Here is a 23,501-nt window from a genome sequence, read left to right as displayed (position 1 = left end):
GACATGTAGCTGCCAATTGTCCTCTTGTGGATGAGCCTATGGAGTGTGATAGTGGGCGGAGAAAGTCACTGTTTGCAAGACCGGCCTACTCTGCCTTGCTCTCACAAAATACAGAGCGACAATCTTGTAGCCTGGTCGTGGAAGGACATTCCGTGGAAGCTCTATTGGACTCCGGCAGCCTGGTGACCCTTGTCCACGCCAGTTTGGTTGACACCAGAAAGTGGCAAAGCAGACATATGGGGGTCATCTGCATACATGGGGACACAAAAGACTACCGCACTGCTGTTGTTTCCTTTGAAACTCCATGTGGAAACATCACCCATGAGGTTGGGGTTGTAAAGACTTTAATGCACAAGGTCATTGTGGGATGTGATTTTCCATTTTTTTGGCAGTTGTGGGAAATGCTTGATAAATGTTTATCTGTGTCTGCTGTAGACCCTGTCCCACTAGCTGATGCTAACAATGTGCAAACAGTAGGGGTGACCCTGAGTGAGACCAATAATTTCCCTTTAGAGGTTTTTGCAGGAGATGTCGAAGTAGATGCTCCTGAAATTGATCTCCCTGACTTGCCGGTCTCCAGTGATAATTTCGGGACCGCTCAACTCAGGGACCCTACGTTATCCCATGCATGGGAAAGTGCAAAAGTTATTAATGGGATGCCCCAAGAACCTGGGGCTGAGAAAAGGTTCCCACATTTTGCTGTAGAAAATGATCTCCTCTACAGAGTAAATGAGGTGTCTGGACAAGCTCTGGAACAACTAGTAGTCCCTAAATCGCATCGCCAGAAAGTGATGGATTTAGCCCACACACATGTACTAGGGGGACACTTGGCCTATGATAAAACAAAAGGCAGGGTGTTGCAAAGGTTTTATTGGCCAGGGGTACATAAAGAGGTAAAAGAATACTGTGAGTCGTGCCCAAAGTGCCAGTTACATAACCCTGTACCATCCTTAAGAAGTCCCTTGGTGCCTCTTCCCATTATGGAGACCCCCTTTGAGAGAATTGCAATGGATCTGGTGGGACCTCTTGTTAAGTCCGCTAGAGGTCACCAGCATATCTTGGTTATCCTTGATTACGCCACCCGCTATCCAGAAGCAATCCCTCTAAGGAAACCCACAGCTAAAGCCATCGCAAGGGAGTTATTCCATATGTTTACCAGGGTCGGGACACCAAAGGAGATACTTACTGATCAGGGGACGCCATTCATGTCCAAAGTCACAAAGGAGTTGTGCAAACTGTTGAAAATAACTCACTTGCGTACTTCAGTTTACCATCCACAGACAGATGGCTTAGTGGAGAGGTTCAATAAAACTCTCAAGGGGATGCTTAGAAAAGTGGTGGCACAGGATGGGAAAGACTGGGATTGCCTCTTGCCTTATCTCATGTTTGCGGTACGGGAGGTACCCCAAGCATCCACAGGTTTCTCCCCTTTTGAGTTAGTGTATGGTCGACACCCCCGAGTTCTCCTGGATATAGCGAGAGAAACCTGGGAACAAGAGGCTACACCATACACAAGTGTTATTGAGCACATCACACAAATGAAGGATAGAATTGAGAAAGTTATGCCCATTGTTAAAGATCACTTACAGCAGGCCCAAGAGAGTCAGTCCAGGGTTTACAATAGGTCTGCAAAGCCAAGAAACTTCAACCCAGGTGACAGAGTACTGGTCCTTGTCCCTACCGTGGAAAGTAAGTTCTTGGCTAAATGGCAGGGCCCATATGAAGTGGTGGAAAAGGTTGGAGCGGTCAACTACCGAGTTCATCAGCCAGGTAAACGTAAACCGTTCCAGATTTACCATGTAAATTTAATTAAACCATGGAAAGATCGGGAGGTATTGTTAGTAGACAGTACATGTAAAATAGATTGTGTGGCGGGGATACCAGAGGTAAAGATTGCATAAACGTTGTCAGTATCCCAAATTCAGGAAGTAAAGGAATTTGTACAGGAAAATAGGGATGTGTTCTCTGATCTACCAGGGCGGACCAATGTGATCAAACATGATGTCATTACAGAACCAGGGGTCAGAGTAAACCAAAAGCCATACAGAGTACCTGAGGCCAAGCGTGAGGCAATTGCAAAGGAGGTGCAGATGATGCTAAAGTTGGGGGTCATAGAGGAGTCTCATAGTGACTGGTCTAGTCCTATAGTCCTAATCCCAAAACCTGATGGCACGTTGAGATTTTGTAACAACTTTAGAAAGTTGAATGCCGTGTCAAAGTTTGACGCTTATCCAATGCCTCGAGTGGATGAGCTAATTGATAGACTTGGTAATTCTAGGTACTTCACTACATTAGACCTTACAAAGGGTTACTGGCAGGTGCCACTGACAGAGGAGGCAAAAGAAAAGACAGCCTTTAGTGTTCCTGATGGCCATTATCAGTATGTGGTCCTTCCATTTGGTTTACATGGAGCCCCAGCCACATTCCAAAGGTTGATGGACAGAATTTTAAGATCACATTACAAATATGCAGCAGCCTATCTGGATGATGTGATCATACATAGTCCTGACTGTGAGAGTCATTTAGCCAAGGTTCAAGTGGTTCTGAACTCCATTAGGGAAGCAGGTTTGACAGCAAACCCAAAAAAGTGTGCCATAGGACAGGAAGAGGCCAAATACCTTGGGTACACAATTGGGCGAGGTATTATCAAGCCTCAAATAAATAAGATTGAGGCTATTCAGAACTGGCCCAAGCCTTTAAACAAAAAACAAGTCAGGGCATTCCTTGGTTTAACTGGGTATTACAGGCGTTTTATTGGAAATTTTGCCAGCATTGCAGCCCCTTTAACTGACCTCACGAAGGGTAAGGATTCAGTTATGGTTAAATGGACCCCAGAGGCTGAGCAGGCCTTCCAGAGACTAAAACAGGCCCTATGTGCTCAGCCAGTGTTAATAACCCCTGATTTCAGAGCAGAGTTCGTTGTGCAAACGGACGCCTCTGATGTTGGTGTAGGAGCGGTGCTGTCTCAAATGAGGGGTGGAGAAGAGCATCCTGTGGTTTACCTGAGTAAAAAGTTGAACGACCATGAGAAAAGGTACTCCATTGTCGAAAAAGAGTGTCTGGCAATAAAGTGGGCATTAGAAGCACTCAGGTATTATCTGATTGGGAGAACATTCAAACTTGTTACTGATCACGCCCCTCTGAAATGGATGTGTGTAAACCGGGAGAAAAACAGGCGAGTAACCCGCTGGTTTATGTCATTGCAGGACTACAGCTTTACAGTGGAGCATAGACCCGGGCGCCAGTTGGGTAATGCCGATGCCCTATTTAGGGTGTACTGTTTAAGGGCACAGAGTGTTCCGTCCCCAAGGTCGAAACAGGGGGGGAGGATATGTGACAGGACCAGGGGCAAAGTAGTGGATGGAATGTATGTTTCACCTAGGTTCCTGTCATATGTGTGTTAAATAAGCAGCCAGGGAGTTAGGATAGCAAGGAGAATATGTTTCCTTGCTATAGGTTTTGGCAAAGACTAGAAATTAGGGCCTGGCTGCTTTGGAGTAGGGGAGAGATGGGTGGGCTCCTACTCCACTTGGCCACTCCAGGTATTGGGAGTGACTCTGGATACTCTGGTGCAAGCCTGTGTGTGCTATAACAGGGCAGACAGCTCACAAGATGATGGCTCTCTCTGCTCCTGGGTAAAACTTCATTGTGAGTACACTGTGCTGCATGTTTTGTTTGAGAGCTGTGCAGTAGGCTCAGCTCTGGTTAGTGAGTTGATAACTGTTTAGTTAGTCGCCAGACGACGTAGGTTTTCTTTGTATTATTGTTACTTTTATCTGCTGCAAAGAAAAATAAAACTGGTTGCGGCCAGTTGCACCTTACTTGCTGGTGTGGACTGTGTTTTGTGCCAAAAAGCGCCCATCTAACCCAGGAGATGGTGATCCCATGAGCTAATCCCCTCACAATAAATATATATATATATATATATATATATATATATATAAAATTTTATTTACAATGAGCTTGAATACCCCTTCTTGTTGTTGGGCTCATGGAAAAGCTTCCACTGGGCAGCTGCCCTGGAGATTCCTCTACCAGCCCAGACCGAATTACATGTTCATGTCCCTTGTTGTCAGCTTTGTTTCTATAATTCTACTATATTAGATTTGTTCTCATGTTGATTTTATTGGGTTGCACCACTGTAGCACCATTTACTTTATTTCTATTCTTCCTCTATATTCTTCTAATTGCTAGGTTTAGTAGAACATGGTTAAGCACTTCTTGGAATCTTCTACAATGTATAACTGCATGTAAGTTTAGACACACCCTTACACACCCTGTAAATGCATTTAGCAAACATTTTCTAATATAACAGCCCTGCTTTGCATTACCCAAATATTCCTTTTGCTTTTTCCAATCCTAGCTATAGTTGCATTATTAATTAGAATATTAATAAAAACAATCTGTTTGCTAACATGAATACATTCTTTCAAACTAGTTTTTTCTACTTAATTCATTAATATTCTTTTTCCAGCTGTGTTCATTTGGCTCGCCTTTTATTACAGTGATATAGAGTATGCTGTGGTTACATGTTTTGTGTGTATATATATATATATATATATAATGTTTACTCTATAGACGTTATGATATACATATTTTTTTTTGAATACCTTGTTGTAGAAGTTCTGAACTATCAGGATTGCTATAACAATTGGCTTTGGTTAGACTAAGGAGCCACCTAGTCTTTATCCTTTAACAACTGTACAGGGATCTGGACTTTGCTGTAGGGTACTCAGCCCACAGTTGTCTTCAATAGCAACAGCTGATGTATTCCAGGCATAAAACAGACACAGCAGGCAGTAGGTAAAATCATGAAAGCCGTGGTCAGGGAAGGCAGAGTTTGTCATGGCAAACTAGCAAAAGGTCAGAATAGGCAGTAAACAAAGCACACAGGATTGACCAGGTCACAACCTTGAAAGCATAGACAAAAACACATTTGCGGTCTCTACTGTTGAAATCTATTGCTCCAACACTGAACACAGTGGGAGGGGTCCTTGAATAGGCAAAATGTAACATGATGTGATCCACAGCATAGTGGTGTTGCAGGAGTTCAGTATACTTGCACTGAATGTTTGAAAGTTTTGCAGTCTTACCTATGATTAGTGGTAATCATGATTGATATTAATATATTCCTTCAGTCCTGCATCAGTGAGACCTGACAGGTTCCAGTTTGTTAAAAAAAATCTGCATTATTGCTAATGCATGCAAATATGTGACAATAACTTAGAAAGAACAGAGCTGAGTGGGAGAGAAGAGGCGGATGTGTGCACTGAGCCCAGTAGTCTTACCCCCAGTGCACCAGACTTCTTAATTTACATGTTAATTAACATCGCAATTTAGTGAAAACGACGCTGAGGATGAAGGTAGGAAAAAACTGTCATCTTCATGGTTCTGTGTGCTATAGAGACATTAGTTTCCCTTTAAATTCTTACAATGGAGCCCGAGTTCAGGCTCTGGGGCAATATGCAGTATGAAATTTTTTGCTGTCCAATATGTGTTTTTGCACATAATAGGTAATGTAAAATAAAGAAAGGTCTGCGAGCATTGACCTACTGCGTTCTGCATTTGTGAGTACCTAGCCAAAAAGAATGTGATGCAATTAAATAGAAGCAAGTCTCATTGTTCTGTTTTTGCCTTAGTTATACTCATCTGTGGTTTTCTTTGGCAGGTGTTCCACTTATTGATGGTGGGACAATCAGATTGCCCCAATTAATTGGGCTTTCCAGAGCTTTGGATCTCATTCTTACAGGGAGGCCAGTAAATGCCCAAGAAGCATACTTGTTTGGATTAGCTAATCGTGTGGTTCCTGATGGACAAGGTAAGCACGCATATCTTTAGCAAAAAAAAGAAAGAGACAGCAGTCTCAACATACCTTTCAGACAGAATCTAATATAAATTAAGACCATTTAAATTGTATAAAAAGAGGTTGTAAATAAGTAGCGAAAACTGAAGACATGCCCAGTTCGTTTTCTAATTTCATGCAGTCAGGATCTGAAAGTCTGAGACCACATTGGAAATGTAAAATTTTGTAATAACTACCATAATTTTCAAACTATAAAACACAATTTTTAAAAAGTGCCTGGATCTTATACTCTACAGTCAGGGAATCCTGACAGTGTTAGACTGACCTGAACACTGATCAGATGAAGCACTGTTTTAAAAGAATATGTGTGCGTATCCATGTGAATATATGTAACAGAGCTGTGTGTGTATATTCATATGTATGTAGATATACTAGGGGACATTTACTAACATGTGCCTAAGCCAGGCCCAGGGGTGGTCCGCTGTACTAAGAGGCATACTCCTCTTAGTAAATCCAGCCGGGAAAAAAGGGGGTGAGGCTTTATTTAAAGCGACTCTGACCCCCCCAAACCGTTTGTACCTTCAAATAGCTGCTTTTCATCTAAGATCTGTCTTGGGGTCCGTTCGGCAGGTGATGCAGTTATTGTCCTAAAAAACAACATTTAAACTGGCAGCCTTGTGCCAAACTGGCGTGGCCTAGGGTGTCTGTGCATTAGGCTGGCATAACCTCTCTGTCCCTCGTCCCCGCCCTCCTCATCATTAGGAATGCCCCAGGCAGATTGTCTCCTATTCATCACCTGTGTCAGCACTGCACATGGGCTGGATTGTTAGGGCACCTGTGCAATGTTCAGACAGGAGAAAATTTCCTAGGGGCATTCCTAATGATGAAGAAGGTGGGGAAGAGGGACAGAGGGGCAGTGCAGTCCTAGGGCACAGACACTCAAGGCCACGGCGGTTTGACTCAGGGCTGCAAGTTTAAAAGTTGTTTTTTAGGACAATAACTGCATCACTTGCTGAACAGATCCCAGGACAGATCTTGGATTAAAAGCAGCTATCTGAAGGTACAAGTTGTTTGAGGGGGGGGGGTCAGATTGTGGTTACAGAGTTGCTTTAAGACTGGCGTACAAGTAGGCCAGTCTTGATAAATGTCCCCCACTGTGTATATGCGTGCAACGGTGCTGTGTGAATGTGTTGGCAATGGAGCTGTTTGTATGTGTAGTAGAAATGTATGTGTACATGAGCTGTGCATGTGTAGTATATATAATTTGTTTGTGTGCTGCAGAGCTTTATATGTATTGGTATACCGTAATGTTATGGAGATAGTAAAAAAAAAAAAGTTCTCAAAATCCTGAAAAGACAACACAATAAGAATAGTGCAGGACAGGCATTACGGAGCAATATGGAGGAATCACCTTGGCATGAGAAACATAAGTGTCCTTATCTTTAAAAAAAAACAAAAACACTTTCGACTTGTCATAATGATGTAAGTTTCGTTACTAAAAACAGCACATTTGTATTCTTTTACATATTTTTATGTCGTACACATCAGATTTTTCCAACTTTGCTTCATGGCACAACCCCTTTAACTGACAGCATGATAGGGATGTATTGTAGGGATCTGTGATGCTGTCAGTTTAGGTGAATAGACCCATTATCAGGATGGGACCTTAAGCCAAACTGAAGACTCAAGAATGCCCTAATTATGGTCTTGTAAAGCCATCATAACTTAGATGGCTAAATGTTGTGAGGCACCTTATTGCACCATTGCCATTTGTTTCAGTGGCCAGAATACAGAAAGGTAATGGAATCTTACTATTAACCCCTTCTTTAGCCCTAAGCCACCAAAGTTAGTATCTAATTCAATACATCTTACATCCCAAGTGGGTGATGGGTAACTCTGCGCTGTTATTACGGAAGGTGCTGCAGAGATGCTTCACACATTAGAGAAGAGATATAAGAGAGAGAGAGGGCAAAAAATGTTCCATAGTTTTCTTTGGAATACATCTCACCCCCTCTGTTCTTTGCCATTGACCATTGGATCCTCAGTCTGTCTTTCCTTGGCTGTACTGAATAAAGTGATTGTAACAGGTCAGTTACTACTACAACACAATTAAAGCCATATTTTATCTATAATGTACATGGAAGCAAATAGTGTATTGCATCATTGTACTTTATGCCCTCTATATAAAGCCAAACTTTTCAGCTTTAAGTGAGATTTACTTAACACATGAAAAATATTGCTATTTCAAGTTGTAGCTTGATACAAAGTATAACTTTGTGGGCCTTGAAGAATATTTTTGAAGTGGCCAGATAATGTTCTCTAAGCTCATGCAATAGTGCTATTCAGTAAACAGCTGGCCTAAGTCATGCTAAGCCTCACATAAAAATTTTGTCATTTGGGTTCCATGCCAGTCTGGGTCAATAGTCTGACTCATCACTGCCACTAAAGAATTTAAAGACTTTAGTGCTCGATTATGAGGATTTCTTTTTCCTCGTGTACAGAACAAACTTGGTAACATTTTCCAAAATAGTTTTTTTGTCAGAATAAAACTAGCATTGGAACCACTATTACTTTTTTAATAAACTTAGAGACCATGTGAAAATCCTTTGACTCACAGCCACATAATTTACACTTCCCAGAATCCATTGTTTATAGTGGAGTACTACTATTCTTACACCTGACAAGAGTGTGAACCTCTGGTCACAAGGTGAATTATCGGATGTGACCCAGAAGCGACATTGGCACTCTAGCATGAATGGCAGTTGTGTTTGCTTGGGAGCCCAGACACAAGTATTACTCATAGCTTTTGGGGCTAGGGAAGAATTATTTCTGCGAACTGCATCACACCATTTACTTACTGCTGAAAAATATTAAAGGACAACTCCCGCGGGACCCCCCAAAAAAAAAAAAACACAGACACACACAGACACCATACTCACCATCTCTCCGGTGACGATCGCCACTCGATTCGCCCGCCGCCCGCCTCTCCGTCGCCGCCGTCCGCCATCCAGCGATGTCTCCGACTTCCGGTTCCAGGGGATGGAAAAGGCTGCCAGTGCGCTTGCGCACCGGCAGCCTTTTCATTGGCTGGAGCGCATCACATGGCTTCCAGCAAGCTCAGCCAATCAGGGCTGAGCAAGCTGGAAGCCATGTGATGCGCTCCAGCCAATGAAAAGGCTGCTGGTGCGCATGTGCACCAGCAGCCTTTTCATCCCCATTCACTTTGCATGAAGACGCCGAGGAGGAAGAAGACCCGGACTGCCCCCCGGCTCTGACGTCGTCGTCACCAGATGCCGCCCGGGAGAAGAGGACCGTGACGATCGTAATAGGTAATGTATATATTCTTTAACTTCCGGGCGGGGGGTTGGGGGTCCGAAAGTGGGGGAAGGGGGCCAGGCCGGGTATTTAACCACATTACAAAGTTATATAACTTTGTAATGTGTGTTAAATGAGCAAAAAAAAATTTTTGTGGGAGTTGTCCTTTAAGTTTTCATTATAATATTTTTCCTCTGGAATATTTGATGGCTGCAGACAGAGTACATGAGTTAATATGTAACAAATTAAAATATTTAAAAGTATTCTGTGAACTAGATTCTTTTATATTTTTATAAAAGTCAGATATGTTACCAGTATTTCACCTATGTTTCAAATTCTAAATGTAGTATTGGTCGCAGTTAACTACCTTACTATGTTTATTTGATACATGCACTTTTCTCCATGAAACTTGCCCCAGATGAGACTTGTCTTTGCAGGGTATGGTGCCCCATTATGGTACAACACGATAATAATGTCCTCATTAATAATGCCACCATGTAAAGCCCCCACAGTGCCCCATATGGTAATATGTCCTTTATTTATATAGTATCCCCTGTGGCTTCATATAGTAGTAATCTTTCTTATTCTGTTTACTCATTAATAATGCCCCCACTGTGCCTTATGTAGTAATAGTGTCTGTGCCCCCATTTAGTAATAATGCAACCTGTGACTCCATACAGTAAAAAAACAGCCTCTGCACCTCCATATAGTACTAGTGCCTCCATGTAATAATGATGCCCCCTGTGTCTCCATATAGTTATAATGATTCACGCTGTGCCCCCTCATATAGTAATATTGCCTCTGCTGTGCTTTCCATAAAGTAATGGTACCCGACTGCAGTGCCCCTCCATATACTGGTAACTACCCCTGCTGGGCCCCCACAAAAAGTATTAGTGCCCTCTGCTGTGCCTCAAAATAATAATAATGCTTCCTGCTGCACCCCCATATAATAATACCCTTGAGTCTGTAGTAATAATATCCCCTGCTGTGCCCTGCACCTCCATATAGAAATATTTCCCTCTGTGCCCCTACAGAAAAAAAACATGATACTTAAAGGGGAAATCCGGGCAAAATAATTTTAAGATATGTTATTGCCCAGCAAAAGTTATGAAAATTACTAATAGACACTTATTATGAGAAACGCACCTATAGTGCATTTTGCCTGCACTTACTACAGCAAGGCCTGTTAAGATCTCTGTAAAGTTGGTGATGTCACACAAACTGCCAAGTGCAGTAAGTGCAGGAAAAATGCACTATAGGTGCGTTTCTCATAATAGGTGTCTATTAGTAATTTTCAAACCTTTTGCTGGGCAATAACATATATTAAATTTATTTTGCCTGGACTTCCACTTTAATCCGGTCTCCTACAATCCATGAAGCAGGTCCTCTCATCCCCTGGCAGGCATGATGATGCTATATCGTTGTGCCGGCGAGAGCAGATGATCACATCCTGGCAGCTCTGAGGCTGGGTTCACACTACGTATATTTCAGTCAGTATTGCAACCAAAACCAGGAATGGATTAAAAACACAGAAAGGATCTGTTCACACAATGGTGAAATTGAGTGGATGGCCGCCATATAACGGTAAATAACGGCCATTATTTCAATATAACAGCCGTTGTTTTAAAATAACAGCAAATATTTGCCATTAAATGGCGGCCACCCACTCAATTTCAACATTGTGTGAACAGATCCTTTCTGTGTTTTTAATCCACTCCTGGTTTTGGTTGCAATACTGACTGAAATATACTGACTGAAATATACATATACTGACTGAAATATACGTAGTGTGAACGCAGCCATAGGTTGGAGGCCTAACGTGCCTGAAGTCTATAAGAATTAATGGGGCAGCGGGATACTGACAGCTGTTTCACCATTTGGATTCAATACATAAGAAACATTTATATTAACTGATCATGCCATTGATCCTTGACACTAGGGAACTGTAATGTTAACTGAATAGATGGAATGGGTTGTATTTTAGGAGCCATTTCTACTGAAAGGCCCCCGTGCACACAGATTAAATGAACATGTTCATTCTTCAGCGCGGGGAGAGAAGGTGCTCGAGCCTCACGTAGACTGTCATTATGACACGGAGGCTAGCGGCATTCTGCCACTTGTGTGCACATCTTTTGTGGGTAACCTAAATATTCTATACATACACCAAATCGCAATTGTCACACTTTTCTCTGATTAAAACATTGATAACGTGAAACATGAACAGTATGAAGTGATTTTCCAAGCTGCATAATGCTCAGTTGTTTCTTTTTAAGGGTACAAACCCACTTGACGTATTTGCTGCGTGAATCAGTCTTAAAAATAAGCAGGCAAAACGCAGGTTGGCTTTATACAATTGTTCTGCGTTAAAATACGCAATTGCGTATTTTTGAAGCGTGAAGCTACATGCGTTTTTCGCAAAGGTTGTTAACAACTGATGCTTTGCTAACAACAAGCTTCACGCTTCAAAAATACGCAATTGCGTATTTTAACGCAGAACATTTGTATAAAGCCAACCTGCGTTTTGCCTGCTTATTTTTAAGACTGATACACGCAGCAAATATGTCAAGTGGGTTTGTACCCTTAAGATAATTCTCCACTGAGTTACATTAGTTCTTAGTTTGTTGGATGAATTGTCAGAGTAAGTCATCTCTGTTAGAATAACAAGGGTGTAACTTTGTACAAGGTGAATGTTCCAAAATCTGCTCCGATACTGCCTAAGGATGGATCACCCCTCTGACAGGTAAACAAATGAGTAGTCTGTGATATTGTGTACAAGAATGCAGTGCTTTTCCTTTGGATATCAATCTGATATTTGTATGTTTATTAAAAACTAACAGTACTGTTAATCCCGGAGTAACACCCTATGGGTGCTTCATTTTCACTACTATGGCGTTGAGCCACAAAAACAAATGTCTATGTGAGTATACAGTGTATGTGAAAGAGCTTTCATAAGCTGGAACATGTTCATAGACTTTCTGAAAATTAACATTTGTACTCACTATAAGCTTATAGCATTGAAATTAAAGCATAAAGACTAATGCAGATGCTGTGCATAGGTGTGTGTGTGTGTGTGTGTATATATATATATATATATATATATATACTGTATATAACTACTTGACATGGCAGCAGTCCTGAGTTAATTCTTATTTCTGTTATATATTTATTGCACTATATAGCACTGTACAGAGATTCTAGCCTTTGTCGCAATCTCATTTTCTTATTTTAGCCACACATTTACCCTTTCAGTATACTGTTTGGAGTGTGGAAGGAACCATTTGTACCTAGGAAAAAACCTACACATACACATAGAAAACATAACAAATCCATAAATGATGTCCAGATATACTTACTCCGTTTAGACCACAGCACTGCAATACAACAATACTAACCACTGAGCCACTGTGTTACCACATCTGTTAATCTTTTTAATAGGTTTAATTTATAATTTTACAAACTTATGAGCAATAAACATTGCTTAGTGATAGTACAACAATGTGAGCAAGACAATGGGAAGCTGAATTCAACAAAGTAAGGGCAAATTACAAGTCGACATATAGAGGTGTAAAACAATAACATTTTTTAAGGAGAACAAGTATAACCTGCACGCTTGCTGATGGAAGAGTAAATTCTAATGGAAAATGTCACGGTATGTGTCTGTGATTCTACAATCATCAATAAGCTGATAGCTAGATAGGGCTAATAATAATGATTCCATGCATACCTTTTGAATTTCAATAGTCCTCTCCATCAGTCTGAGGCTCTTGTGCCCATGGGGGGGGGGGGTCTATGGGGCTGCTTAAGGAATCATTTTTTGCGCCATGATCTGTACTTTCAGTAGCTTGCTTGTGTATGTACAAATTTTTTATCACAATTTTTGGGTATTTTATGTGACGAATTTTGATGTGGCACAATTTTGCACTTTGGCATATTTTTGCACTTGCACCGTTTACCATGCGAGATCATAATTTAAGGGGGCACCAGTGTACACTACCTATGTACTGCATTAATCTATGTAGTCAGCACTGGATTACTATCGCCTGCTAAAGTCCATAGTAAAGCAGTGCTGAGCCGGGATCAGCGTCATTGTCCAGCTGACAACCGCTGGTGTCCTGCAGCTCTTCCTTTTGCAATGTCACGGTCCAGCTGAGCGATTGCCTACTTAACCAGTCAGTGACTGGGGCAGTGTCCCGCCTTAGTTGCTGATTGGCTGAGCGGGCAGACACTCAGCCGGGTTAGTGATAAAGAGCTGCAGGACACCGGTGGTTGTTAGCTGGACCCGGGAGTGGCACTACATGGCATGAAGATAGGTAATTTTACTTTGGGTATTATTTTCCCACTCCTGCCACCTTCCTGTCATTTATGGATTTCATGGGACTTCTCCTTTAACAACTCTTCTTCTGATATCTTTATGACACCCTTCCTCAAACGTGTTGTAAAGATCAGACTTAGATAGATGGCAGTCCTTAATAAATAAATAAATGACCAAGTCTAATAGTTTTAAATAATTGATTTGATTTGGGTCTCTCTAGTGTGATTATCTGATGTAGTTTTAGATCAGATATATGCAGAAATATAAAAAATTCTGAAGCATTCTTAACTTTTAAGCACCGCAGTGTTACTTTGTGTTTATCTGTAATTTATTTACTTAAAGCATTGCAATAGGATGCCACTTTTTTCCCCCACAAGTTGCTTGATAAATCCCAGCCAACTTATTGTAAAGTGAAAATGTGTATTCAATTCCAAGTAGGGCCACTGATTGCTAAAGTTTGTGTAACATAAAAGTATCTAAAGATTTTAGAATAGGATGGCCAACAAGTTAATATATGTTTATTGGTCAGAATTCCAGATGGTTTTGAATATATAGTGGATACATATAGGGTGTGCGGATAGACAGACAGGCACATAAAAGCTGGAACCAGGAAAAAGATATGCAGTAGGAAGTGTAAACGCACCATTAGGGTATGTCCACACTTAGCAAATACGGCGGAATTCCGCCGTGCTCAGTGTCCCGCTGTCAGGCAATGAGAGGGTGCACGCTCCTCTACTGCCGCTGCTCGAGGAAGTGACATCTCACTTCTTTGAGCAGAGAGTGGCGGCTGTGAAGGAGCACACGCTCTCCCATTGAGGAAGGCATAATTCCGCGGCGGAAAGTTTTTTACTCAGTGTGAACATACAGTACCCTTACTGAGAGAAAGAAGGAGAAATAAGCAATATCTAAACTTATAAATTATAACATAGAATACTGGTAAAGAGAGGGAAACTGAGAAATTATAGTAAATGTACCATCAGTACATTCGCTTTAAGTTTTGCACATGGAAAGAAAAGCGCTAGTACCACGGCCTGGTTCCCGTGCATAGCGCTGTTCTATTCTCGGGCATTGTCCGCAGAAAAAGACTACTTGGTCATCAAGACAGCCTTTTGCTAGTGAGAAACTCGTAGCCAAAAGATACAGTGTGCACAAGATGTACTAGCATTCTACTCAGTGGCGGATTAAATGTACCCTGGGCCCTGGGCTGTCCACCCAACTGCCCCCCCTCCCCCCGGTCAATCCGCCCAAACCGATCACATTATAATCCGCTACTGCCTTCCCCCATGCTGTCCCTAATAAACACTGCCTGCCTCCCCTCCCTGCTGGCCCCATAATGTTTGGTCCCTTGCTGCTACCCCCAGTAAGCATTGTCCACCCCACCTCCACTGCCCCCAATAAACATATTGCTGCTTGTTGCCCCGCTGTTGCCCTCAATAAACATATTGCCACCTGGTTTCCTGCTGTTGCCACCAATAAACATCTTGCCACCTCACCCGGTCCCCTGCTGTTGCCCCTTCCCCTCTCTCAAGGTCACAGCTGCACAGAGGATGTCAGGAGAGGAGGGGACTGATCTTATAAAGGGGGGTCACATCAGCACAGAGGATGTCAGGAGAGGAGGGTGCTGATCTTATAGGGGAGGTTGCAGGGTCCCAGCAGCACAGAGGATGTCAGGAGAGGAGGGTGCTGATCTTATAGGGGAGGTCCCAGCGTCCAAGAAGCACACTGGATGTCAGAAGAGGAGGGTGCTGATTTATTGGGGAGGTCACAGCAGCACAGAAGATGTCAGGAGAGGAGGGTGCTAATCTATAGAGGAGGTCACAGCAGCACAGAGCATTTCAGGAGAGGAGGGTGCTAATCCTATAGGAGAGGTCCCAGCAGCACAGAGGCTGTCAGGAGAGGAGGGTGCTGATCTATAGGGGAGGTCACAGCAGCACAGAGGATGTCAGCTGCCCCCCTCTTCCCCCCTTATAGCTGCCCCCCTCTTCCCCCTTTATAGCTGTCCCCCTCTTCCCCCCTTATAGCTGTCCCCCTCTCCCCCTTTATAGCTGGCCCCCTCTTCCCCCCTTATAGATGGTCCCCCTCTTCCCCCCTTATAGATGGTCCCCCTCTCCCCCCCCCCGTGTAGATAACACACAAAAAAACAAAACACAACTCACCTGCCATCCGTTCCCCCGTCGAGCCTCTCGCCTCTCGCCTCCTGGTCTGTCCCCGGGGGAGTCCCATCCTATCCCCGGCAGCACGAGCATCAGAGAGCTCCCCATACGCCGGAAGTCACAGCCACAGGCGCACGGGGAGCTCTCTGATGCGCGCGCTGCCGGGGATAGGACGGGACACCCGGCAGCCGCGAATCAGGCGGGGAACAGTTACAAAACAAAACAATGCTTGCGGTCACAAGAGAGTGCAGTGGCGGATTATAATGTGGGCGGCGTGGCATGCCCCCCCCCCCCCCCCGTCCACATTATAATCCGCCACTGATTCTACTGCATTACAATTCTTGATATTTATTTACATAGTATAAAAGTCTATATTGCCTGGGCGGTAACACACAATAACAGAGTCCAGTTGATGTACGGTTTTGGGATATGTTTGCCTCAGCCAGATGTTCTACCATTTGTAGCATTAGTCTTTTAAATCTGGAAACTGTCCATTTTCTATCTTATTTGGATCTGTGTGGCTAATCTGTTATGATCTGCACTAGACAGTAGATTTGAGATGTGTTTCAGAACTCAAGGCCAAGACATTTCCTGCATGATGTCTGTGTTTGTATGTGTACTGTACAACTTGTATACAAGGAAAACCAAGGGAGGTGATCACGTATGAAGTGTACAATATTACAGCAAAGAACATTATTCAGACCTCCCGAAACTACCATCATTTCATCCAAGAGGTGACTAATGTCTCTACAGACTCAGTGCAGCTGCCTTGCACCCTGGGCATGTTGTTGCCCTGATTCAAATTAAAATATGACTGTTTTGCTTGGCAGGTAATGGGCTATCTTTAAAACGAATGCTAATAAAATCAAGTGCCTTTTGCCGAATATACTGTAAGCAAAGTAGAATGACATTTGGCATGTTTTTCCTGGCAGGTCATAGTAACTAAAGGATGTTCGGGTGGAGACTGACATTAAGAAGAGTAAAATGGAGACATAAGTTTCAGGAGCAAAATAACATCATTTTTATCATCCAGAAGTGTTTTGACTAAATGTACCAAAATATATTTTATAGTTTATGTTGGTCTCAAACAACATTAGATTTTATAGTAGAAAACCACCTGCATGTAGATGTATCTTCTAATACCCTACCAACACTTACACCAAACACAAAAACTAGCACTTTGCAGCCTGCTGGGGACCAGTGCCCTTTCCTCCATTGATTTGAAAGAGAAACAACCGTTTGCAGCATAGACAACAGCTAGACAGGCTGGGAGGGAGTCAGTAAGGTATCTGGAGCCATACTAACTGTATTGTACTCCACAGCTTCTAGGGGCTGCATGGGGGGGCATCTATAGAGAAAATACAATTTTTAAGGTGATCACACAGATGCTCAGTTGGGTTCAAGTCTGAGGAATCAGGATGCCAGGCTAGTACTTGAAAGTGTTGGTCATACTCGTGCTGCACCAGTTCTCTGGAACTCTCTACCCAAAGAGCTCAGACTAATTTCCAACACCCCCAGTTTCAAGACTCATCTCTTCAGGTGTGCTTATACCGTTTCCTAATCTCGTCTACCTCTCTGCTATCCCTTCTGCATCCTCTCTCTAACCTCTTTGGTGCTATCCACTTTGTACTTGCTACCTTAGCTCAGAAAATGGCATGTGACTGGCTCGCCCAATCACCTATTGGCAGTTTGAGATTCTATGTACAATGACTGGAACATCGACAAATAAAGCCCTTGTGACCTCTCATGTCACCCCCAGTCATCCTAGTCTGTACGCTCTCGCGAGCAGGTCTCTAATTCTGTATTTTAATTTCATTTTAATTTATTTATTGTATAATTTAATATAAATATACCCTGTATTGTATTTATATATTTAAATAAGCGCTGCAGAATCTGTTGGCGCTATACAAATAAATATTATTATTAATACTCCTCCAACCAATGTTTGACATTTCTAGCCATGTGCAATGTTGCACTCTCATTTGCCTCAGGCAAGTCAGTCAGCATATATGACATATCTACAAGGATCAATTATTACCCAAATGGTATAGAATAAATAGGGCAATAGCACGAGATCGACTGCAACTGGTTTTTGCCGAGGTTAACCCCCTACCCTTATACCAGAGGGAAAAGAAGTATGTAAAGAATTGGAATTGGTGATGGGGTCCTCAGGTGTTTACCAGTGATGAACTATATTGGCCTATTGGTTGGGTCAATGTATATTAGAGTAAGGACACATAAAGTAATCAAATGACGATATATTTAGATCAATAATAAAAACATACACTACATAGTGTTATATATAAATCATGATGGATACAATATAGAAAATAGCGGTATTAAAAAAGGAAAAAAGAGGAAAATGTGAAAAAAATATATAAAAGACGGAAAAATATAATAAAAAATACAATAAAAAATACAATAAAAAAATCTCCTGTGGATAAAAAGAAAGTCTTAGTTCATATATGTAGTTAATCACATCCAAATGATCCCACTTATTAGTAACGGTCCTTAATTGGTTGAAATGATAGACTCATTAGTATAGTGCCAGTTAGTACATGGTTATAGATATAGTAAACAACGTAGAATATTGTCGTGATTGAGCCGTAATTGCTGTATTGCTGGAATGTCTTAACAGTCTTATTCTAAAACTCAGTTTAGGGTGCTGTTTTGCCGGATCGATTCAGTACCGTTCATACACAATTCACAGTGGTTAGTTGAACTGTTTTACTGATTGGACTCATTGGTATACGTTAATTAGATGCATAGTTATAATATATTGCATACTTTAGTTGGTATCCATAGAGTAAGGTTATTGTTAAGATATCTCAATAGGCGCTAACTATATTCAGTAGCGATACCTCCGGTACTTTACAAGCCGCCTGATAGCTGTGACAGCATGAGTTGTGATAAACACGGCAAATGTAATAGTGTTGTGTCGTCTGACACTTCTCACCCGTCCGGCGGTAGTTGGATCTCGGTCGTTGAGAGGGGACCGTTCCGGCAGCAGTGGTTCTTGCGTCCTGGCTGTCAAGCGCTGGACGCGCTGGTGGGTGCTCAATAAATAGGTGAGCTGGCTTGCGCTTGCGCAGATGGGCTTGTTGCCCGCGGGACCTCGTGTGTTATTTTTGGCGCCAAAATTCAAGTGAGGAATGATGCCTATACTGGACACTTGTATTGGATCAGATGGATGCTGATGATATAAAAATGGATTATGTGCAAGAAAAAAAGGAGTTTAAAATAGCTGGACGCGTTTCAAAGCCTTCATTGGCTTTTTCTTCAGCAGCAAAATGCTGCTTCATTTTGCTGCTGAAGAAAAAGCCAATGAAGGCTTTGAAACGCGTCCAGCTATTTTAAACTCCTTTTTTTCTTGCACATAATCCATTTTTATATCATCAGCATCCATCTGATCCAATACAAGTGTCCAGTATAGGCATCATTCCTCACTTGAATTTTGGCGCCAAAAATAACACACGAGGTCCCGCGGGCAACAAGCCCATCTGCGCAAGCGCAAGCCAGCTCACCTATTTATTGAGCACCCACCAGCGCGTCCAGCGCTTGACAGCCAGGACGCAAGAACCACTGCTGCCGGAACGGTCCCCTCTCAACGACCGAGATCCAACTACCGCCGGACGGGTGAGAAGTGTCAGACGACACAACACTATTACATTTGCCGTGTTTATCACAACTCATGCTGTCACAGCTATCAGGCGGCTTGTAAAGTACCGGAGGTATCGCTACTGAATATAGTTAGCGCCTATTGAGATATCTTAACAATAACCTTACTCTATGGATACCAACTAAAGTATGCAATATATTATAACTATGCATCTAATTAACGTATACCAATGAGTCCAATCAGTAAAACAGTTCAACTAACCACTGTGAATTGTGTATGAACGGTACTGAATCGATCCGGCAAAACAGCACCCTAAACTGAGTTTTAGAATAAGACTGTTAAGACATTCCAGCAATACAGCAATTACGGCTCAATCACGACAATATTCTACGTTGTTTACTATATCTATAACCATGTACTAACTGGCACTATACTAATGAGTCTATCATTTCAACCAATTAAGGACCGTTACTAATAAGTGGGATCATTTGGATGTGATTAACTACATATATGAACTAAGACTTTCTTTTTATCCACAGGAGATTTTTTTATTGTATTTTTTATTGTATTTTTTATTATATTTTTCCGTCTTTTATATATTTTTTTCACATTTTCCTCTTTTTTCCTTTTTTAATACCGCTATTTTCTATATTGTATCCATCATGATTTATATATAACACTATGTAGTGTATGTTTTTATTATTGATCTAAATATATCGTCATTTGATTACTTTATGTGTCCTTACTCTAATATACATTGACCCAACCAATAGGCCAATATAGTTCATCACTGGTAAACACCTGAGGACCCCATCACCAATTCCAATTCTTTATTACCCAAATGGGTTGAAAATGCCATCCATGTGAATGATTGGACCTAGAAAATGCCACAAAAACACTTCCCAGACCATATGACTGCTATCACCAGTGTTCATCTGGTAGTGGTTGCGGGGTATTTGCTTTTGATGTTTCTCCCCTGACATGCCAACATCCATCCATTTGCGGAAGCAGAAACCGTGACTCATAGGAGAAGGCAACCCTTTGCCAATCAGCAGAAATCTAATTCCAATAGTAACGTAAAAACAAACGTTTCCTGCCAGTGCAACTTCTTTAAGCATACACAGTAGGGTTCTCCAAACTTGTTTTAGACACTTGTCCAGTAGCCCCATTGTTTATTTTGGTGGCGTGCTGCTCCCCTGTTACTAGTTGGTCTGCCCTTGCACACTTTCATAGCTGGCAATCACCTCTTACATGAGCTGCATGTGGCCTAGATTCGCTGTCTGCCCAGAACTTCCTGGTGACGTCTTGACAGAAGGAAGCGGCTGCTCCGACAATTGCTACGTAGACACTTCTATGTGGGCTGAGACCAGGAAGTGCTGAGCACTTTTAGGCTTTTTTGTTTTGCCCAGCCTGGTTAAATGTAAACATTAAGGCTATGTTCACACTACGTATATTTCAGTCAGTATTGTGGTCCTCATATTGCAACCAAAACCAGGAGTGGATTAAAAACACAGAAAGGATCTGTATTTTAACCCTTTGAGGACCAGGCCCAAAATGACCCAGTGGACCGCGCAAATTTTGATCTTAGTGTTTCCGTTTTTCCCTCCTCCCCTTCTAAGAGCTCTAGCACTTTCAGTTTTTTATCTACAAGGCCATGTAAGGGCTTATTTGTTACAGGAATAGTTGTACTTTGTAATGGCGTCATTCATTTTACCATAACATGTATGATGGAATTCCAAATATATTATTTATGAAGATATAAATTGGTGAAATCGCAAAAAAAGAATGCAATATGGTAACGTTTGGGGGGTACCTGTGTCTACGTAATGCACTATATGGTAAAAGCGACATGATACAATTATTTTATAGGTCAGTCCGAACACAACTATATGCAGGTTACACAGATTCTCTAATGTTATATATTTTTTTTAAATGAAATCCTTTTTTTTGGCAATTAATTATAAATAAAATGGGACTATTGTGACGCTTATAACGGTTTTATTTTTTCACCTACGGGGCTGTATGGGGTGTCATTTTTTCTGCCATGATCTCTAGTTTTTATTAATACCATATTTGTGAAGATCGGACGTTTTGATCACTTTTTATAATTTTTTTTTTATATATAATGTAACATAAAATCGGTAATCCGCGCACTTTTTCCCCTCTTTTCGTGCACGCCGTTCGCAATGACGCTTGTTATATTTTAATAGATCGGACAATTACGCTCGCTACGGTATATTATATGTTTATTTGTTTATTTATTTTTATATGTTTTATTTATATAATGGGAAAGGGGGGTGATTTCAACTTTTATTGGGGGAGGGGTTTTGGGATAGTGTGTTAGTGTTTTTAACTTTTTTTTTTTTTACACATTTGAAGTCCCTTTGGGGGACTTTTACATCCAGTACTTGGATTTTTACACTGATGAATGCTATGCCATAGGCATAGCATTGATCAGTGTTATCGGCGATCTGCTCATTGAGCCTGCCTGTGCAGGCTCAGTGTAGCAGATCGCCGATCGGACCGCACGGAGGCGGGTGAGAGACCTCCGGCGGCCTGTTTTACCGATCGGGACCCCCGCAGTCACACTGCGGGGGTCCCGATCGGTAAGTGACAGGGGACTCCCCCTGTCACTTACACTTAAACGCCGCGGCGTTTAAGGAGTTAATGACACGCGGCAGCGCGATCGCTGCAGCGTGTCATTACCGGTGAGGTCCCGGCTGCTGATTGCAGCCGGCCCCCACCTGCTATGAAGCGCGCTCCGCTCCGGAGCACGCTTCATAGCCGGAGAAACACCTAGGGCGTACAGTTACGCCCTAGGTCGTCTGGGGACAGACTTCCATGGCGTAACTATACGCCCTGGGTCGTCTAGGGGTTAAAACAACGGCTGTTGTATTGAAATAATGGCCGTTATTTACTGTTATATGGCAGCCATCCACTCAATTTCAACATTGTGTGATCAGATCCTTTCTGTTTTTTTAATCCACTCCTGGTTTTGGTTGCAATATGAGGACCACAATACTGACTGAAATATACTTAGTGTGAACCCAGCCTAAAACAGAAAAACCTTCTGACCTCCTCTGCATGTCTTTTTTTCTTATTGACAATTTATGTCTTTGGCTTTTTCTATATAAGTATCATGTAGTGCTTTTGATTTTGGTATAAGTTGTTATTATTATTATTATTATTATTATTATTATTACTACTGCTAATGTCCCATTTTACACCTTTTTAGGCCTCAAGAGTGCTATTGAATTAGCAGAACAGATCTCTGCGTTCCCTCAGAAGTGTATGCGTTGTGACAGAGTGTCGGCTTATTACAGCACATTTGATGCCACCAGCTTCACAGATGCATTGCAGTATGAATTTAATAACGGAGCCGAGGTTCTAGCAGAAGAGTCAGTTGCTGGTGCAAGCAGGTTTGCTGCTGGTGAAGGGAGGAAAGGGAAGTTATAGACACTCTCTATTGTCACGCTTGACTCAAGAGGATGAAGACATTAGTCATCTACTTTTCACATGTGTAAATGAACAGTACTAGTAATATAAATGCTGTGAAAATGTTATCTATATTGACAAGTTAATTGATACTAATACTTTATATAGGACAGATGCTATTGTATACAGTGTTTCTTCTTTTCATGTAATTGCAGTCTTTTTTTTTATAATAATCGACCTATAATACTATAACAAAAAACTAAATATGTGCCTATGACTGACAAGATGGAAAGAAAAATCTTAATACATGGAAATTAGATTTTTTTCTACTGTCTAGTTGTGTTTTCTTTTTTTTTAATGAGTGATGCGCATGAGGAAGGAGGAGTTTGTTTCCTCCGAAATGTTCGCGGTGAGGACGTACCTGGGCGTCCGTGTCTGATGTCTACATCAGCTGTGAGCTTCAGTATGCTACTAAAAAGAAAATAAAGAAACATATGTCATGAATGCATTGTGAGTATTTTTGCTCCGGGTGTCCGTAGCATGAAGGTCCCTGTTGGATCGATTGAATCTGCATTGTGGTGAGAAACCCTTTATTTCCTTCACACGTATCATTGTACTGCATATTTGGAGATACGGGACTAGTGGAGTCTGGTAGCGTGGAGGTAGTTCTAATTGTGCATCAGTGCGGAGTAGTTCTAGTTGTTTAAAGTGCTCTCTGTCGACATCTTTGTCCGTGACCGAAACTGTCCAGAGCAGTAGCAAATTCCCATAGAAAACCTCTCCTGCTCTCCAGACGGAAAAGAATACCACTTCCTGCAGGGCATACAACCTCATGACAAGTACTGGAAGACTTGAGATTTTTTA

General features: G+C 41.9%; 1 protein-coding gene across 4 annotated transcripts in view; it reads left to right on the top strand.

The window, feature by feature from the left end:
• The window catches only part of LOC138784579 (enoyl-CoA hydratase EchA19-like), a 98,303-nt gene extending 75,162 nt beyond the window's left edge, over positions 1-23,141 (top strand). For all 4 annotated transcript variants that reach the window (XM_069960187.1, XM_069960186.1, XM_069960189.1 and 1 more), the window contains 2 exons: positions 5,669-5,818; positions 22,438-23,141. In XM_069960187.1, coding sequence (XP_069816288.1) covers positions 5,669-5,818; positions 22,438-22,658 — 371 coding nt within the window. In that variant the 3' untranslated portion in view covers positions 22,659-23,141. The remainder of the gene's footprint in view (positions 1-5,668; positions 5,819-22,437) is intronic.
• The last annotated feature ends 360 nt before the right edge of the window (positions 23,142-23,501 follow it).

The sequence above is a fragment of the Dendropsophus ebraccatus genome, chromosome 2, assembly GCF_027789765.1.
Source record: "Dendropsophus ebraccatus isolate aDenEbr1 chromosome 2, aDenEbr1.pat, whole genome shotgun sequence".
Lineage (NCBI taxonomy): Eukaryota > Metazoa > Chordata > Amphibia > Anura > Hylidae > Dendropsophus > Dendropsophus ebraccatus.
The sequence above is the reverse complement of the archived record's forward strand: the minus strand, read 5'-3'. Positions and strand labels throughout refer to the sequence as shown.